Genomic DNA, 20,715 nt, shown 5'->3' on the forward strand with positions numbered 1-20,715 from the left:
TAAAGATTTCAGTTTTACAGTTTGAAACTGTGACTGTGTAGACAAGCCATTTTCTCTTAAGAGAAAAGCAAAGTTACTGCATCAGAAACTTGTATGGAAGGTATCTTCAAGTACATCTTTGGACCATCAAGCAAAGACTGCACAAATCTAAGTACGACGACTTCGGTAAAACAAAAGGGTAAGAACCAGAAGTAGTAGTTCTCTTGCACTAAGGCTGTTTGTCTGTCGTCCTAAAAGGCAGTTTTGTTCTTTTCAATTTTGCCAAATAAAGATAGTCTGGCTTTCAAGAAGAACACATCTCCTAAAGACAGACTTGACCTTTTCTTCAAGCTATTGCTTTGTTAACTGTAACAGAAACTATATACAAGAACTTGAAAATGCTATGCTTTTCAGCCAGCACTGTCATGTAACTTCGCTAATATTGCATTTAATGATGTGAAACTGACCCCCACCAAAAATATAGTAGGTTTTAAGGTTTATTTCCGAAATGTTGATATACACCATATTAATTACAGATCTTTTTTCTTAAAAGTTATTGTATTAATGAAATGGGTTTAAGTTTTAATATAATGACAAAATTATAGATAATGAAGATATCTGAAAGTCGTAGCAATTCTCTGTTGTCAGGCTGCCATCCGGGTAATGGTGTTTCAGTCTCATTTCTGGCCAAGTTGGGACAGCTAAAGATGAAGAGACAGAAAACCATTAGGTTGCTAATCTTATTCTTTCAGTCAAACTAATAGCTAGTTCACACAGTAAATATTTCTGTCCTATAAGCTTTGTTTGTCTCTTACAACTAAAAATATGCTGGTAATGGAACATTTAATCCCTGCCCTCACAGGAGAGGATCGGAGCTTCACATCTTCAGATCTGAATAAATCCAGAGGTAAAGGTACAGCATCTGCAGTCAAGTCAACAAAACAGTGCCTTAAGCTGACTGAGGAGTTATATGCTGGTAAGTACCATTTGTCTCCTTCAAGTGCAGCAAAAATTAATTTAGTTCTTTAAAATGTAGTTTTAAATAACAATTTATTCTCATCTTGGTAGGAAGCAATACCATAGGTGGTGACAGCTACTGAAGGGCTGCTATTTGCTGACCACTGTGAATAATTTTTATTTTGCATTTGTATTGGAATGAGGCATAGAGAAATAATGGCGATTATAATGTTTTTTAGTGCAGTTAAAGACTGATTTTTAGTATAGGTATGGACTATGTCAAGCTCCCACTAGGCCAGCGTTTATAAATAGCAGAATTTAGGACAAAGATTAAAAGATCACAGTTGGAACAGCTGTTTTTAACTTGTAAAAAGTTGCTAGAATAGCCTGGAAAGACATGCTATTTGTGAAAGTATCAAGAACTGGGTCATTTTTTTTCATTAGGATTTATGGTAAGGCAATTATTATGAACTTGTTCACCTGTATTACCTGTGAACTCACATTGGCAATACAGGTCTTCAAAAGTTGATTAAAAATAATGACTCCTAACCTCCATTTCAATCAAGTGAAAACAGACAACAGGAATATGTATTAATCTTTCACAAATTAAGCTTGGTTTTTTTTGTAAAAATCCATGGGGAGATGTAAATAAGTCAACACACAGTTACAGCAGTAATAAATATTAGTCTATCAAAAGTACCTACCTGTTTTATAAACTGTGTAGCATTAAAAAGTTCACTGCAGCCATACAGGACATGTTTGCCTTGTTTACCCTAAGAAAAGAAAAGACAGGAAGAAATCAGGTGTTTAACAGAGTAGCAGAAATGGCTTAAACTAATTGTATACCACAAAAAAAAAACAAAACCAAAACTTGATGATGTTGAAGTCTTGCACTTTCAGCTGGAAAAAGAACAGTTGTTCCACTATAGGGAAAAACCCTGTGATTAAACTGAAGTGGAAAAGAGACCAGAGGCAGAAGGAAAGTGGAAAAAATGGGGCATTTTACACATTTATACGCATTAGAATGCTTCGTTCTCTGAGGTACCTATACTTGAGCAAAACCTACCCCTGAAAACAACTCAACCCTGCGCTAAGAACAGTAACAACGTATTTACTGTTTCTTTTATGTTTGAGCCCAAAAACTTCAAGCTGTAATTCATTTCCATATGATAATGTTAAAACCAGCCCTCTTTTTGTAAGGGGATTCTGAAATACAACATTATATTTGATTTTAATTGGATGCATAATAAACCCAGTTTCTAGTTTAACAGTATTCACTTGATAGTAAGGCTACCAAAGTGTTACGTTAGCATTTTGGAAATGAAAACTGGTTTAAGTAATACATAGTTTGAGATTAAGTTTATTTCCAGTGCTGGGCTAATAATCCTATGGCTCTTCAAAGTTCAAGCACAGGCTTGAGAAATCTGTTTTACTGTTAAAATTATTTTGCGTTTGCCTGTAATTAGTTAGGTAAAACTTACTTATTAAAGAGAAAAATAGGAACATAAGCCTTGTCAGAATGATCTTGTTTCATATATATTACCAATTGTGTGCTGTTTCAGCAGAAGGTAACAGAAGCAGATTCGAACAGTCCCTAGCTGGTGGTTGCACGCTAAGCAGGGAGATGGTAATCCTGGTTCAAGTCCTCATCTGTACTGATTTTGAGTGGTTTGTGGTAATAAGCTGTTGTCACTGAGCAGGAACTTAAGCTTGCATCTTCCCACATTTCAAGCCAGGTTTTTTTAATCTTGATGCCTGAATAGGTTTGGGTTTGATTTGCTTTTGACAAATTGCACTTTCACAAATATGACTGGATAGCATTTGTTTCTGTCTACTACCAAAATAAATAATTTAAACTATACAAATAATTGTGAAATGGGACTGCTGCCTTCCAGGCAGCTCTAAAACACATTAATGTACACTTCTGTCATATATACACTTCTAAGAGTATGATTTTTAAAACATGTATGCTTTTATTTAAAGAGCTCTTTGAATGGAATAAATAATTAACTATCTCCAGATAATTATTGGAGCCAAGATGAAACTGCATAATATCTAAAAAAATTTAAAAAATAATCTCAGTACCCTTCAAAGTCCAGTATGTTTTCACGACTGAAAAACTATGCTGGATTTAAATTTCTTGTGATAAATGATAATGTATGTCACAGGTAGACTGGAACAGATTACCAAGCAGTACCTTCCTAACCATCTACAAAAGGAAATTAAAGGACATGCTCAGTTCTTTTGTACAAGCAGTGTGCTAGTCTCCACTTGGAGGCTCCCAATAGCTTGCAATTTTGATGACACGTTTTCAGCATGTTGAACTGAGGCTTGGCCAATATATTTATCTTAAGGCATAATCTGCCTCACTAACATTATAAATATTTGCTTTTTGACAATGTGAGATAGTCCATTCTAGCACAGAACTGCAAATAATTGGACTTGAGGGTTCCTCTTAATTCTCCTATAAAAAAATCCCAGAATATCAAAAGCTGCATGAACATCACTTCCTGTTTTAGAAAGCCTTAAAATACTTTCTCTGTGCTTTCAGAGGCAAACTGGCAAAACAGATAGTGCTTAGAAAAATAAAGCAGTGAATAAAATCTTTGTGGTATCTGCTTGCAAGAACAGAGCTGTTGATTTTTCTCTCTTTTTATTCTGGAGAAAGACTGCTTGAATATTAGAATAATTAATATGCTACATCTGTTGAAACAACAGATGCTGGAAGTGTACCACAGGGAAAAATAAAATTTACTGGATAAGCCTGGAAGAGTCACCTGGGAGAGGCAGACAAGTCTTCAGAGGGCAGGAGGTGGAATTAGGGTTTTCATTAACCTTTCTTGGTTTTTCAAGAGCAAATAGCTAAGTGGCATAAAGGTGAGGGAATCTTCCCTCTTGGGAGGTCATCTTCCGCTGACCAAGCGCACAGTCTGGAGAAACTCAGAGCAGCCTTCAGCTGTGACAACTGATGAAGAAGAAACCTCTGTCCATGGCTTCCAGAAGAAGAAAAACTACATCCAACTTCTGACTCTCTGTAAGGTTTCATGTTACCATTCCTGTATTTTTCAGTTCCTTCTGTCCTCTCCATTTTTTTACCAAATGACCTCCTGTTTGCCCTCTTATTTCTCAGAAACTTCAGCTTCCTGCCACTCTGTGTGAAGTGCCAAGTGTTTAACTTGTCGTCATACAAATGTGCTGTATATACACACTATACATGGATGCATACACAGCAAACACTCGTCAGTATGCAGCTGTGTATCAGAGAAGTGCATTGGCCTCTAGGGGATTCCAGAGTTTTATTTTAGTAGGAAGTAACAAATATGTATCACAAACACACATGTTGCTGGGCATCTTTTGAATTGATAGGGCACCTGGAGTGGCTTTGGGTAAGCTAAGGAGCAAGCCAAAGGTTTGACAGTGTACTCTGCTACAGGCAGATGCCCCACTGAATGCTATAATTGGCTATCAATAATAGTGATTAAGTGCTAAGCTGAGCCTAAATGATTACTCTAACTTAAATTCCTCTTCCTTTCTTTTCCCCTATCCAGATCAGCTGCGTTCGAAAATGGCTGCCAGTTAGAGGGGAAAACAACTCGGCACACACTTTCTGGCTTTATGTTCTTCAAGATTTACCTGGGCATAACACTTTCATGTGCTAGTTCTGTGGAAGAAGTGTTTTTTCCGTTACTAATGCTCCCTATTTATTCTTTTGTGTGGAAAACCTCAATCTAGTCCGCCACAGGACAGGTGATCGTACCGTGAACAAGGTTAAGATCAGGCAGGAAGAATAGTATGCTGCTGCTCTTAAATTTCAAAGTGAGTAATAAATTATCAAGATTCCTTTTGTATTTTTTGTTCCTGGAAATTGCTTGAATCTCAGCCCTGCTCCCCAAGAACTGTAATGATGTAGTTACTTTTCTCCATCCACTAATTTTTGGTATACCTGTGTTCTGCTAGGCTGGCCAGCTGGAACCAGAGAAATTAAATCTGTTATACCAGCATTACAGAGTCAGTTATGTATTTCCTTCTTTGTGCATACGACACCTCTTATGATTTCTACACAGATTCAAATGATGCAGCATATCAAGAATGAGCTTCCTTTAACTCGTGAGTGAAAACTTCTAAATGTGGGTAAATAATAAATTCTTAGATATTGATGCCAATCTGATCTTTGCTCTGACAGGTAGCATAGCATTTGCATTATGTTGGCTTCTGAAATGACAGACGTTACGCTCAAGTAAGATTGTTGTAAAATAAGATACTGTTATCTGTAGATCTTGTTTTGAACTGACTTCATATTGCTAAGTTGCAGATGAAAAAGTGTTGTAGTATCTCTTTCGTGACGCTTAGGAACTAGAGAATCCTGAGCAGCTCCTTACTTTCAAGGCTATGGTACTGTGGCTGCTTTACTTAACTATGAAATGGAACTAGCAAATGAACACTAGGACAGGACTCCAAAACAGTATGGCCAGCCAAACAGACAGTGTTTGAGGTATCAGTACAGAAGACAGGTTAATTCAGTTAGCTATATCTGCTGACAGTTCTCAACCATGTTAGTGTGTATGAAGATAAATAAACTGCATTCTGCGTTATTTACTCAATTCGAAAGTGCAACATGGGCAAAAATAGCAGAAACAGTAACGCTGTTGGTCTGACTTAATAATCCACATTTTCTACAGATTTCTTACACACTTTTTTTCCCCAGACTCTGTATATAGTAAGGATGTTAAGGCTAATTTCGTAGACTGAATCTTCTAAATACTAAATGTTACAGAAAACCTGCTAAAACTGGTTTCTATCAGTCAGTTATAAACTACAACCAACAGGACTGCACGTACCTTCACGTAGTCAATAAGATTTTGATATTCAATATAGTTGCCTCCTCCAACCACAAACACTATTGCCTGAAAGGCAACACACACATAATCAGGGTATGCATTCAAATTCTTAACATTTCAGTAGTAATATATATACCAAATCATTAAATATACAGGAAAAATCATCCTAATCACACTGCAGTCTAGTAAAAACTGGACAGAACCACTAGCTTCCTACCTGAACCTGAAAGAAGATGACAGAAGAGTTTTAGTAGGATTCAGAAGAGCAAGCTGAGAGCTTTTAACATGTCCCTGTCTTCTACTAAGAAGTATTTGAAACATACGCAGTTTCAACATGTTCAACTTTTTTGTGCACAGATGTCTCCAGTGGCCATAGGAACAGTTAAAATATTTCTACAGATGCTTAAGAATTAATTTGGGACACAAATAAAATACTTCTGTTATAATCAATAATATTTCAGATAAAGGCCTTCAGTATTTCTTGGGCTATGTTTAACAGAGAATAATTAATGAATAGAAAAAGGAGACTTAATAGTTGTTTGGTTTTTTTTTTTTTTAACATTCACTATCCAAAATTGTTTGACTACCCTGTATGAATTCTATATAGATTTATATATTATATCTATTTATATTTATAGATTTATGTTACTACTGACATTTTTACTATGACCACGTGCTAGCCAAATATATGACACCATGTGCTATTTCTTTTGTTCAGGAGGTTAATTAGGACATTTCACAAGAAATCAGAGACATTTGTATATTGCCATGTCAAAGATTTTGCTTACAGAACTTGGTAGAAAGATCAGGTAAGTAACAGACTTCTACTATTTGCAAATATTTATGTTGAAAAATACTGGAAGTTACTGGCATTTGTATAAAAAGAGACTTTTTAAAATACTGTCACTTATATCAGTGGTCAACACTGCTGTTTAAGGCCAGATGGAAGATTAAATCTAGAAAGTATTCTGAAGATCTGGTATGAAAATGGATATTCAGCAAATTAAAACCCCCAATTATGATACTAGTAAATCCCCGTATATACCTCTAGAAGAATTTTCTGGATTTTTTTTCTCCAGTATTAGTCAATGCTTACATAGTCTTTTGAAGATAAAGAGTTCTTCAGAATAAGAGCTAATTATAATTAATACTAGAAATAATTAGTCCAAGTGGTTTTTGCAAACAAGACCTCCGTTTTCTTAATCACTATCATCAAAAATGACTGGTGCTTCAGGATTTTATTTTTTTAACTCATGAACATAGGAAAATTATTTCTACATGACTTACCTCCTGGAATGGATTTTTGTTTCTTGGAACTGAGCTATAAAAAGAAACACAAACAAATTACAACTTAAATTTGATTAGACATTAATATAAATATGCAAAGTAAGTATCATGTACACATCATGTTTATGGAATACTATGGAATACTAGACAAAGATATAAAATAGAACAATAATTGCTTTTCTGCATTCATTCTCCAAGTATTTTATTTGAATTATTTGTTATGGAAAACTACGTTTGAAATTCTACAGGACTGAATACATGAGTAGATAGGAGTTTTACTGCCTCAGTTTTAAGGTGGCTGTTTGAATCATAAGCTTTATGACAATGCTCTAACTATAGCGTTGCTAGCTAGGAACAAATACAGCGAGTAAAAAATTTCATCAGCACAGTTCATGACACTTGGTAACACAGCCTATTGGAATCTTAACTAGGTAAGCCAGCCAGTTTGCAGTACACACTGATGCTTCAAAATCTCAAACGCTACTACAGGCAGCAGGTATGCTGTGACATCTGACAGCAGAACGCAAGAACATTAGGATTAAAATGATCTAAGGAGGAAGAGGTAAGTTACACTTTGGGTGGTGCAGACTCTTCCTCTCCATCCGAATACACAGTCCTAGGCACAGGGAGGTAGCAGGGAGAGGGGGAGAACCCTCTTTTTCTGCATCACCTCGCACCTTCAGGAGAAAGGGAAGAAGCAAAGAGAAAGCTCTGAAGGGTCCCTCTGCTTCCCTGCCCTTTGCTCACACACCACCGCTGCCTTACTGCCCTGTGCTGGCCTGCAGCCCCTGGCAGTCAAATACATCTTACGTTCTAACACAGAGTAAAAGCACTGCCTTTTTCCTTTCAACTATTTCAAGTTTTCTCTGAGCGACTGACAACAACAACTGACTCAACACAGGTTCCAGTGTATCAGAAAATCTGATTTTAGGAGGGAATGGCTATCTCTAATATGTTGCTCTGATCTGTCACGAATACTACAGGCACCCCAGAAGCAGAACAGTTAGCCCATCTCTCTTGTTGTTCGAGTATGGTAAGACAAATCTACATACATTTTGTGTCAGAGGGGAAGGCCTGGTTATACTTGATGTGGGCTTTACACAGGACACAAAGATACTGTTTTGCTAAAACTGAATTACAGTAATGCAGTTCCTACTCTATTTAAAAAATAATAGGTAGAAATGCCAGTATTTCTTAAAACCGAAGTAGGTTAGAAAAAGCATTGGTCACTTTTTAACACCATCCCATTGATTATACTACTAGATATTGTTATTTTAAACTAGTAATATTTTGTCAAGCCAGCTAACCTATATTTTATTATCAGCTATATAAATATTTTAAGGTGGAATTAGACAAACTGCTATATGGCTATACTAGAGTTTTGTTGTCATGCTCAAGTATGATTTAAATAATGTAATTTGAGTTTATGTAGAAAACCCAAACAAACCGCCAGCAGAAATTAAAGGTTTTTTCACTATGATGACTTCTATAGCTACACAGAATGGCACATTCCTGAACTGCTATAAATGTATATCTTTATATTGTTAAAGCAACATAACAACTCCACAGAGTGGGTAAAAATGCACATTTACATGAGGAAAGCCCTTTGGCTTTAATAAAACAAATCGTTGCACTTTTGCACAAAATCCTCCAAAAATGCTATAAAAGCTTAACAAAACAGTGAAAGCTGCAATTAAAATGAAAAATCAAATACTGGCACTTTTCTTTGATGCTTTCAAAATCCACTTATCTTTGAAATTATGTAGTCTTTAACAGTACTTTTCAGTAAAACATATATGATTATCTGAAATTTGTTTCCTATTACTATTTATGCTATCAGAAATAACTTTCCATGTTTCAAGAATAGAGGAAGTGGGTACAGATTTTAATGCCAATAACTAAACCCAAATCTGGCCCTACTTTATCCATATTCTCCTGTAATAAACCCCTGCAATTAAATGAGTTGATTGTTTTCCCACAGGTTCAATGAAAATTATTTTTAGAAGGTATGTTAAATTTACGTATGTTCTCCGTTTCTAGCAGCCACAGTTATTGGTCAAAGATATAAAGCAAACCACATAAATCTATAAACTTCCAAGTGTAATTCTTCTTCCTCTCTTTTACTAGCCAAATAAACCATATCTAACTCCCCCTTCACATACACGTGAATACGAAATATAAAATATTTCAGTATATATTATATATAAAAATATAAAACCTACCTAATACAAAAGCAAATGCAGTCAGTTTTTAATAATTTTTAAGAAGTTTTCAACAAATTACTAAAGAAGGGTTGTAGTAAAATTTTAACTCTTTCAAAAATGATAAATTAAAAAGTCGTTGGACAGTGCACCAAAATTTCTTTAACAGTGAAAAATCAGAAAGCTTAAAAGAAATTAAGAAGTAAAGATATAAAGAGGTCTAACATTTATTATTGCTAAGTAAGAGTACACATTCCTGTGCGTGAACTGATGTACATGTTAGCAGTGTGTTCAGTCACTGGAACAAAAGATTTCTTTTGCAGAGTAACAAAAATTTATCTGGTTGATCCAAGTTCCTGTTGTGAATTCCTTCAACACCAACTGTCCTGACTTAGAATTAATGATTAAAATTAATTACTTGTAGTCAGCAAGATTTTTGTTAAGTCTTTTCACAGGGTAGAAGGAAAACTCATAGTAAACTCACCTGTCACTGCCTCGTAGCATCTTGGGGTCAAAATACCGGTAGTCATCTGTCTCCTATTAAAAAGTATGTTTTTATCTTAAAATACTGGAATTTCTGCTTGTACCTATTACATTAAACATCATTCAAACTAATGCCATTTCCCGTTCAGCAGTCACATCTTTCAAAATTAATTGTGATGTCCACTAATATTTATAGTATTTGTACATAACTGAGCTAGTACAGAATAAACAACAGTGAGAGAGCTATGAAGGGTCCTATTGAGCTTTTTCGTTCTGGTTCATCTAAAATCGACTTACACATTCCAAAAAATACATTGGTTGCATAATAAATCCCAACAGAAAGGCAGTATGCAGAAAGAAAAATTAAGGTGTTACCAGCTTTAGAAGAATATCACATGGTTAGTTATAAATGCTAAATTTTTCCAGGTTACAGCGTTCTACTATTAATTTGATGTTATAAAACAAAACGCTTCTATGGCAATAAATGCCAAATACAAGACAGATCAAAATCTGCTACTGTTACATAACTTACCCTTTTCATTTCATGATTTATGACTACTATTAAACCAAAATTAAGCTCCTGAAGAAGAAATGAGTTCCACAAGAATTTGAAAAGTCTGACTGAACTATAAAAAAAAAAAAAATTCTTCATACAAAACACTGAGGCATTTCCAATATTTTTATTGGCAACAATAAGGATTTTTGCCAGTTATTACAGATGAAAAACAAAACTTCTAAGTAACTCATTCTGACAGCTACTTGGCTTCCTTCTGTTTCTATTCTGCATTTTCATCCAGGTACTGTGAAGTTTAGTTTGTGGATAAACTGCATGCAGGCTACAGTTGATTTCATCTGGGTGCTTACATGCAAGAGCTCTGTGTTTTGATGATTCTGTAGAGCAGAAATAATTCTTCTTGAGTAGTAGACAGATTATCTGGAGAATTTATTAGAGCTTACAAAGCTTAACTATCTCTAATACTACAAAATATTTACTAGACGTGGTGGTTACACACACACAAAATAAACCTATTTGCTATTAAGGAGTTTTATGTAATTACATAAAATAAGTCTCTTATACTCAAGTTTGGCTCTTTAAAAAATTTAATTTAGATCTGATTTCACCTTGAACCTCTGTAAAATGCTTTTATATGCTCCAGCAGGAATTTCAACTGCATTTGTAAAGCCTGCCAGCATTCATGATTTTGGCACTCTCGTACATAAGGTGGTAGAGCGACTTTGAAGTAATGAGAGAACTGGGAATGGACTGATCTTGCTAGAATAAAACTGAGAGGTATTTGAGAACCTTTTAACTCTGATAAAGAGCTGCAGCTTCCCTACTTGTTAGAATGAATTACAGATTAATGCCAGAACTAAAATCACAGTTTTTACCCCAATATTACAAACATTTCCTCTTGAATGTATTACTACTGTGTTTTTTCGCTGTGGGCTTGTGTAAGTAGACACACAAAAGGAGGTAAAGTAATAGAAATTTGATAAGCCAGGGGTGTTTTTTGTTGTTGTTTAAATATACTATTCCTGCTAAAATCAGGTCTCAGAGTGCAGGGAAAGAAACCCTACTAGATTTTATTTGCGTTAAGAAATAGGTAGTCTGCCAATAAAAGCAACTGTATAGCAGTTTCCTTACACACAACTGAATTTGTGACTTCCTGAAGCAATTCAAGAATAAAATTCATACTTTTGCAAGTATAAACTTAATTTTTAAGACCTCAATTTAAAATGAAAAAAGACCCATGGAAATATCCTTGATTTTGGGTCTGTATTTGTTTTTCTGCAGAAGCTAACATAACTGGTTTGGATTAAGGAAATACCCCATTTTCAGAATTTTTCATTGTAATGCATGAAAGGTTATAATACAATACATCCTAGGCCTGCAAGATACCATATTCACTGAAAAGGATGATATTAACAGAAATATATTTCCATTCATATAGATCACAAATACAATTTATCTACCTCTTAAGCCAATACAAATGTACATACTGTATTTTGGAACTTTGCCATAAAAATATTAAAGGTTTACTTATCAAAGATTGTCCTTACTCAAGGTTCAAACCATTTTGAGGAAGATATTTAAACTCCAAAACTCTATAGAAACTGGTGGTCAGTTTCGTATCTATGGGTTAAAATTTGTGTGTACTTGACAGTATGATTTTTTTTTGTGTGTTAGGAACGTTTAAGGTTTTAATCAATCTCTATTTAGCAATACCAAAATAAAGCAACTATGTTATTAGATTTATGAACAGAACATTTCCTTACAAAAACATTATCCAAAAGCAATTGCTTAAAACCCTGCTTCGACCAATAAATGTTACTATTAAAAATACCCCAAGTAGTGGATTTCTTTAAAGCCATCAATGAATGTTTCTGAATAAGTATTTCAAGAAAAAGTGTAACTATAGTTAAAACAATCTAGACAAATTTTTAAAATTACAGGATAGTATTTATGACCGTAAGAACTGTCCCATCTGTTCCTGCTTCTGAAAAACTTGGAAAGCACAGGTATGGACTCCTTTGTCCTCCCTGGTAGCTGTCCTTGTGACACAAAAGAAGCATCAGGGACAAGTAACACACAAATGATTTACAGACAACCCTACAAGAGTTTTGCACACCATATGGTTCTGAATAGGCTTAAAATTTCAACTCACAGTACTACTTGTGAATGTCGGTGGTGTAAGTTGTACATTTCATAGATTTACTTTACTGTTGCATTTTTATATTTAGAAAATAAATTATTTACATGCTTTGTAGTAATGATTTGACTTCTCAACGATCTGTTCTAATTTTGCATTACAACTTTTATCTGTATGTATGTCTCATACACTGATCACTGTGGCTAGTAAGATTCAATGAACGACAAAGGAGATTTTTTTTTTCTGTGCTGTAAAAAATCCCGGAAACCTGAAGCTTTTTTCCCCCTCCCTTTGTATTTTGCCTGCAGTGCAAGTTTCCTATTCTGGGGAATAAAAAAAGACCTCAAACATCAGAAGATGAACAGAGGCCACAGTGGTGTATTTCTACATATTGACCTCTTCCAGATATAATTTCCCTTCTGTTGATGATACAGCAAGTCTAAACATATTCCACAATGACTCGCGGGTGCTTCTGTTAGCTGAAACTTACTCAAACAGTTGCTGTCAGTTTTCCTGCAGGTTAGGAGAATCATTCTTTAGGGCTTGCCTGATCTCCTATGGCTTGAGGAGTAGGACTGCCTTTGGGGAGTGAATTCCAGTCTCTGATACGGCAGTGAAACATGAAGCCACAGTCTTACAGACTGGGTCAATCTCTCCTTTTTCAAGTGAGAAGATCAATGTTTTCTCCAAGTTATCAAAGTAATCGTGGCGTAAGTGAAGTGTGACAGTATCAAGTCAGCAAAAAAACCCTGTACAGCTTGTAAACTTTTCCACATCAAGTCCTAAACTTGTAGCCTTTTGTTTTTACTTTTAAAACTGTTTAAAAAAAAAGGTTTACTTTTTAAAAAATTGTTTCATTTTTTACCTGCATTTAAATTATCTGTAATTTTTAACGTCAGCTTTCTGTATTAAGTGTTCTGAGTGACCTCTACTGGTGGAATAGATAAAATTAGCCTGTACATCTTTTCCGAGTCTTGTAAATAGAACAACAATGCACTGTCACTGAAAACACTGTCAATTTCTTTAAGAGAAAGCAGATCTTCTGCTGACAATCATGATATATATTATGCACCAAGCACTGTTTAAGACAAGACAGGATTATTTGTGTGTTTATCATTCTCATATTTCACCATTATTTACCTCCCTTTACATATTGTTAATACATGAAGGTGAAAGTGGACTAAGAAAAATGTTTTAAATCTACTAACCAGGGTGAGATCCTGCAAGTGTGCCTCTGTCTGACACAGATATCATTAAAACAGCAAGACTGATGTGATATGGCAAACATATGAAAGCTTTCTGAATGACTTTTAACAGGTAAATTTTTCAGAACAAGTTTGTGCAAAGAGTAATGCAAGAGTTCTGAAAGAATGGAATACATAGCATAAAAAAAGACTGCTTTGGCTATGCACATAAAAAGACTACAGGCTATTTTTAGCTGTAAATTCTAGCAAATATCTTGACTATCTAGCTAACATTTAAGTGTTTCAAAAGTTTGTAACTTACGTAAGTCTGAGTAAATTTTCACAGAAACAAGGGGAAAAAAGGGGGCTTTTCTGACACAAAACTAACTCTGCTTGCAAACTGCGACTACATGAGTACTAAAATATTTTCCTCTAAATAGCAAAGCTCTGAACATGCAGGAAACTAATTTTTCTCTAACATGCCTCTCTGTAACTACTTTACTTCTGAGACTGCACTCTTAAAAAAAAAAACCAAAATCACCTTGACGCAAAGAAAACTTCAGCCCACAGTTTAACTTTTAGAAATTTAGAAGCAACAGAAACGCAGTACAGCACAAGTGTAACAGAAGCTCAGAATAGAAAAAACCTCACAAACATTAGTTCCAATGAGACGCAATGAATTGTCATTGTTTAGAAATTATTCCTATGCACAAAATCTTACGAAGTAATTACAAAATCGGTTCTATTCTTGAGGTACAGCATGACTAGATTTAACTGCGTTATCATGAGAAAAAAAAAGCCATGGCATATTCCATATCACAGCCTCAACATTTCATTTGTTCCACCTCTTTCCATATGAAGGCAGTTATACTCACAGGATTTGACTTCATCTCCATAAGGTTGTCCAATATACGTGTGACTGGCAGATTCTGTAAAAAATAATGTGAAATTAATGGAATGCTGAAATGCTTACTAAGAATTAGTCACAGCCCCACTGTTATTTATGGAATGTTTACAGAGCATTTGAAATACTACATTAAACATTTTTCCTCTTATATTTTGTAAAGGTTGACCATTTTTATCATCATCTAAATTACCTTTCTGTACAGCAAATGCAAACATCTGAGGAACATCCAGCTAGAGGATGAAGTGCAAAAAAGTGTGAAGACAGGAACAGAGTTGTATTTCGGCATTACCAATATGTGGAGACGTGACAATGTATGAATTTTTATTTAAAAAAAATACTTTGCCATTTAAGGAAAGAATTGTAAAGCTGAAGATGAGAATTAAGGGCATGATTCTTAAAAATAACTACTGTTGTCAAAGAAATGGGTAAAAAACTGCAATCCTGGCAACAAAAGCTTGGATGAACTGGAAAGGAATAAACTGAAGTGAGATTCAAGATGACTTTTCCTTATTTAAGACGGGAAATGTTAGCTTCGACAAAAGATCTCAAGTATGAAACAGCCAAACCACTTTAGGTATGATAAACTGAGGGAGAGTTTACATAGCAACAGAATTGGAAATGTGCTTTGTTGACAGAATATATCAAAAAAAGACATTCCAATGGATGATCTACACATAACACTGAAAAACACTTAGTTAAAAAAACAATGTAAATCCCTGAATGACTGAATGAGAAATAAAAAGTTAACTTTAACAGGAATACCACAAACCTACATCAGACTTAAAAAAATGAGGAAGAACAGCATTTTGTTTGGCTACCCCAAAACACCTGGAGAAGGAACTAAAAGCCAGAAAAAAAATATTCTGAAAACACCTGCATTGTGACTTTTTACTCAGAACTCAAAAGAAAGCAAGTAATTTTGTCCAGAGTAATACTAACTTTTCAAAGCCACACGTTAAAATAAATGACAAAATGTTTAATACAAGAATAGGAAGTCTCATCTAGAATATAATTATCTATTGTTGCAAGTAACAGTTTATCTGAAGATCTATATAACATACAATCAAGCCGCATATATATTTCCTCAACCGTATTTCGTGACACACCACTGACTTGTAACTGTGATCCAACTTATTGTATGTAGTTATAGTGAAATTCCTGCAGAATTATTTTTGTTGACTACCCTACAAACGCCACAGACACCATTTTTTTTTAAATTTGTACATGATAGCTGATAGTTTTCATGCGTAAATTACGTGTATAACAGGATGACTAAACAAACAATGGCTACTATAAGATTAACGAAGTCAAAAAGCCATACCTTTCATTAGATGTAACATTTCATTTTGTTTAGTTCTGATACGCTGTATTTCTAACTTAAATTCTGATTCTTCCACTATGAATTACAGTATGACAAATGGTCTTTTTCTTAGAAATCTGGATGTCAAAATATTACAGAATTAAGACTGTTAACTGTAAATGTTTATTGCCATCTAATGAAAGTGCATATTGAAGAAAATAATGTGTCCTCTACAGGGAAGTAGTTTTCTGGGAACCACAATTCAATATTTCAGCTACGAGTTATACAATCAGTGTCTTTTTTTTGTCGTTTGTTTTCTTTTGCAGGGTGTACATTGACATTTGCATCCAAGTTATACTCGGAAACATTTTCTGAAGTTAAGTAAATATTTGAAGGTGGCCATGTTGTTATAAACATATTGTGATTTTTCAAGTACATTTCAAGATTATGGTTGTTGTACATTACTTACATGGGAAAACTAGAAATGCTTGAACTGGAACTGAACAGAAAACGAACACTTTCAGCTTTTCAGTCACTCTGGAATACATATTTAATACATGCTGTTCTAAGTAAAGACATGGAGGGGTTTTTTTTATTTATGAAAGTCTAGTCTATTTTGAGTATTCCACAGCTGTTCTTTTTATAATACTGCAATCAGTCTTAATTGCACATACTAGAATCTAATCCCTTACAAATGGAGGTATTCAAAGACAATTTGAACATTATTTTCTACTTGTCTAAAAACCGGAAGCTACAAAGTGGTAGATCTATCCACCAGCAGAGGCTGTTCGTTCTTTTACTGTAAACCTGATTTTATTAATACAATAGAGGTATTGAAAGTTGTTTTTCTAAATGTTCACAATGCTCATATGATAAGATTTTTTTTAATTCGTTTTTAAACTTACTTGTTGCTTCAGTACCAAGTTCTTCACTCCTTCCATTACAAACTGTGATCCTGTATTCATAACACGTGAAAACAGGCTGAAAACCAAAACAGAGATGATGTGAGACCACCTTTTTAAATACGCATTCTTAAGCTTTATGCTGACGTCCCAATTCCCACTAAAGTCAATGGAACTTAAGTACCAAGTCATTCCATTTGTCATGAAATATATTCTTCAAAGCACAGGGCAGTCGAGTGTATGGCAATACACCTGTAAGCTAGCAGTTGGATCCTCACCTATCAATAGGAGTCTTGAGTTCTAGTCTTTAAGCCGTTGAACAGTTTATTTTACCACTTCAGTAATGCAACAGTTTGAGTGCTCCTTTCAAGTGGGTGTCCTAATCACCAGAGTTAACAGAGATGCTCAGTGTCTCCAAGCAACCAAACGGTAATTTTTCCATGTGAGACAGCACTGGAGTTCTCTCTAACCATACTGCGCCACAGTTTGCTTATGACAGTGACGGTGCATTCCTGAAAGTAAAGTTGGCAATGAGGATTCAAATCCTCTCAAGCATGGAAATCCCCAAGTGACATATCCTTATGGGATCTGAGCACCCTTAGCACAGTCGTTATCTTTTCTTTTCATGTCTTGAAATAAATAACTACACCTTTCAACAAGCAAGACACGACAATCAGTCCAGAGCATCCTAATGAAAAAGCAGCATGTTCTTCAATCCCTGAGTGTCTCCAAGCCCCGGAGAGAACCAGCTGTAAATACACAGGAACGTACTTATCTTCTGCCATTGACTAAATAAGGCTCAAAACGATGGCTGTCATGGATCCATCTCCTGCTGCCAAATTCTTCTCCTACGAGAGCACATTTAATGTGCAGGTGCAGATATCACTTTATTAAGTTACTTGGTGGTTTTAGTCACAGACCCTTTTATTCTCCTGTGTGTAAGTCCTATGCACTGTTAAGGGGAGACAAGTGCTTGTAATTGTCTGTAACGTACAACTTTTACAAACGGGGGAATGGTTTATTCTGGGCCTTGTATAGCACTAAACACACATTCAGTACTGCTAAAATCAGCTGAAAGAACCCACAGCCTTACAGCAAATTAATCAAAAGCATACCCCAAAGGTTTAGGTGTAGTGCTTCCATAGCTGGCTGGAGCCGCCGCCATCTTGGTGAAAGCCCTGTGAAAGCAGGGACAGAAATCAACCGCTTATCTCAAGGCGCATACCGCTGCAGAATGTTTGCCCTGGTCATCTGAAAGCGAAAAAACTTCTACTTCTCAAACGCTTTCAGGAAGTACCTATTTATTACATGCATCCCTCTTGTCTAGAAATACAGTAGTTGAGGAACTGAAAGAAATTAGGTTTTATACTTAAAAGACAAAGACTTTATTTTGATACCATGTAAAACTAGAATAACTGATAGGCAGCATGGCCCTTTGGTATGAGCCAAAAGAGTGTGGATTCTTAACGAGCACAGCTTTTTTCATTCAGTTCAGTAAGTTGTTTCTGTCAGATCATTAAGTACACTACTATGGGTCATGTTCAACAGTGTTCTGGCATTTCTGGAGTTCAGCTTTAAAATCAGATTTGCACTTATCATAACAATGGCAGCAAAAAATTATGTCAGAATGAAGGTTTAAGGATTATTTACTATGTATGACAAATAACACACAATTCTTTGATAACAATGCTGAGTTCTATAAAATCACCCAGTTACAGCCTCATGCAGGAAAAAAAAGAAATTACTTACTTCCATTGTTTTATGTAGCTCAAAGGAGCAAGATTGCAACCTGCATCCATCAATGCTTTTTTATACTGCTCCAAATCAATCTGAAATTATGAAATGGATAATTGCAAAAGGTCGAAACTACTCTTAACTCTCTTTATTTGGAAAGACAAGATATCCTTACCTAACTATTAAATAAGCAGTGTAAAGCTGTAACATTAACCAAAGTTAAAAAGTAATTATAAGCCTTGATCCAATCTCCTACCATTTCATACTTGAAATGCAATTTGCTATGAGCAGCTCTCAGTAAACTTAACAGTATTTGTGGAATTAAATCCTGTACACTTTCAGATATGGGAACAGTCTTTTATACCAGCATCTTTTAAAAAAACCTAACAGAACACTGTTTTCTGTAAAACGTCACAACAGCAAATAATAAAAATGAAGAGGAATTAATATACATTTGTAAGAATACTTTCTCTTTGCTTAACCCAACATATTTTTTATACTGCATAATAGTTATACAGTATAATAAAAATCTTCCTTGAAATTAATCATCAGAAATTCAAAAGAAATATTAAGATATTGTTTCCCAAATTATTCAGATACTGGCACAAGAAACATTTCTCCTTTATTCATCTGCTATTCAACTGACCCAATTATTCTTGAATATAGAAGAGCAGAATGAAAAGAGTCATATATTAACATTTTGTTTTATCTACTTCTGTTGAGCAGCGGAGCAGAGTAATAGAAAGCATGCCAAGAGGTGTCTTGCAGTAACTCCGAACTAAGTATTTCAAAATACAGTCTTCCTTCTCACTGGTCATTCATATCCTTTGAAATGGTGGCTAAAGCTTTGTAAGCAGATTCCCTGATAATATTACAAAATTTATTCGAAGTTTTAGTATTTCCTGGGCATTTCATACTTCGCTTCAAAGACAAGCGGATATACCTATTTAGAGTTGAAACAACACAGAAAAATCCTGTGTGGCAGAATTTGGTGTTGGAAGCTGTAAAGGACATACATACCTCTGAAGGTACCTGAGCTGAGCTTATGTAGTAGATAAGAAATAATCGCATTTTGTCTTCTGGAGTTCCCGCTGAAGTGGGGGGAAAAAAAAAAAATCAAGAAAGTACAATTGTAACTATGCTGCTATGTTACTTGTTCCTCAGTAACAATATATATATGTACATTCAGACCTCTCATGATAATAGTTGTTATCTACAACCATAGCCTTGTTCAGTGTATAGCAATTTTATTAAAAGTTGGATTAGACTGGCTCACTTTTTCTGAAAGTTTACTTACACTTCCCCTTTTGCTTGTAGTGAATATTATTTTTGAATAACATACTAAGTAAGTTACATAGTGGCATTATGTCTTATTTTATGCAGGGACTGCAAGCATTAGCAGGGAGCAAATCCATGAAAGAGGAGACTATAGAAGAATCATAAAAGCCACAAAACATTATTCTTTAGCTCTACAATTTGTTTATGCAGCTCTGTGGTTGACTGTACTGAAACACTCGAGGGCTGCAAAAACACTTACATGAACTTTTGGTCAGGAAAAAATCCTGAACTTCCAAACTGCCTTCAGGAAGGAGTTTACCTCCTGAATCACCTTCTGTCACACCACTTGTTGGAGAAAAACACTGCTACAAACCCCTGGGAAGCATTATCAATGGCAATCAGCACTTTGAGCAGGCAGGGGTGAATTTTGATGTGGTCCTTCCTGTGTTACTCAGACTACAAGCTCCTACAGCAGATTTTCACCACCATCTACGTTTTTCTAGAAGAGAATCACTATTAGTAAGACCGTAATTTCAAATTAAGATTTCAGAAGTACTTCTCAAAACACACACTTCAAATTTGTAACCCGATACTTCATTTTAGAAGCTTTAGATATAGAACAATGTTTTATAAAAAAAGACATTTTCTTGTACTTGTGGGTAACAAAAAAGATTTTTTCTGGTTTTTTTTGTTTGGGTTGTTTCCCACTATGGAATGTGGATCATGTCAGCAGGGGATTGTCTCGTCTAATCTGCAACTTGTGTTTATATGTGAGCATGTATTTAGTTTGGCAGAAGTTAAAAAGTAAACTCTGTCATAATGAACATTCATGACTCGGTATATTTTTTTCTGGGAAGTAAGTTTTATTAACTTTTACCAAATACCAGTAAGCTAGAAGATCAAGAACAGAAGACACTTTGAATTACCTAAACCAAAAGCCAGCTTTCAAGGTAGACATCCACTTGGAGTTCACTTGAATAAAAAAAGCACTTAAACATTCTAAGTGTACAGTAA

The 20,715-nt window shown here is 35.0% G+C and overlaps 1 protein-coding gene and 2 long non-coding RNA genes across 8 annotated transcripts in view; 2 read left to right on the forward strand and 1 right to left on the reverse strand.

Moving 5' to 3' along the window:
• LOC130152220 (uncharacterized) overlaps positions 1-7,563 on the forward strand; it is a 45,692-nt gene extending 38,129 nt beyond the window's left edge. The window contains exons 5-9 of one of the 5 annotated variants that reach the window (XR_008822917.1): positions 842-955; positions 3,790-4,322; positions 4,485-5,043; positions 6,493-6,583; positions 7,493-7,563. This is a non-coding gene — a long non-coding RNA (uncharacterized LOC130152220). Of the gene's footprint in view, positions 1-841; positions 956-3,789; positions 4,323-4,484; positions 5,064-6,492; positions 7,053-7,492 lie in introns of those variants that run through there. The other 4 variants (XR_008822918.1, XR_008822916.1, XR_008822919.1 and 1 more) reach the window with 4 other exon arrangements.
• The window catches only part of SCFD1 (sec1 family domain containing 1), a 55,020-nt gene continuing 34,765 nt past the window's right edge, over positions 461-20,715 (reverse strand). The window contains exons 16-25 of one of the 2 annotated variants that reach the window (XM_056345345.1): positions 19,444-19,514; positions 18,439-18,518; positions 17,805-17,867; positions 16,693-16,768; positions 14,456-14,509; positions 9,747-9,799; positions 7,062-7,095; positions 5,775-5,840; positions 1,641-1,709; positions 461-680 (exon numbers count right to left, since the gene is read on the reverse strand). In XM_056345345.1, coding sequence (XP_056201320.1) covers positions 657-680; positions 1,641-1,709; positions 5,775-5,840; positions 7,062-7,095; positions 9,747-9,799; positions 14,456-14,509; positions 16,693-16,768; positions 17,805-17,867; positions 18,439-18,518; positions 19,444-19,514 — 590 coding nt within the window. In that variant the 3' untranslated portion in view covers positions 461-656. The remainder of the gene's footprint in view (positions 681-1,640; positions 1,710-5,774; positions 5,841-7,061; positions 7,096-9,746; positions 9,800-14,455; positions 14,510-16,692; positions 16,769-17,804; positions 17,868-18,438; positions 18,519-19,443; positions 19,515-20,715) is intronic. The other variant, XM_056345346.1, reaches the window with a different exon arrangement.
• Positions 9,806-15,486, forward strand: LOC130152221 (uncharacterized). The gene is made up of 3 exons (XR_008822921.1): positions 9,806-11,036; positions 12,200-13,713; positions 14,690-15,486. It is a non-coding gene; the product is annotated as an uncharacterized LOC130152221 (long non-coding RNA).

Source organism: Falco biarmicus, chromosome 7 (genome assembly GCF_023638135.1).
Source record: "Falco biarmicus isolate bFalBia1 chromosome 7, bFalBia1.pri, whole genome shotgun sequence".
Taxonomy (NCBI): Eukaryota; Metazoa; Chordata; class Aves; order Falconiformes; family Falconidae; genus Falco; species Falco biarmicus.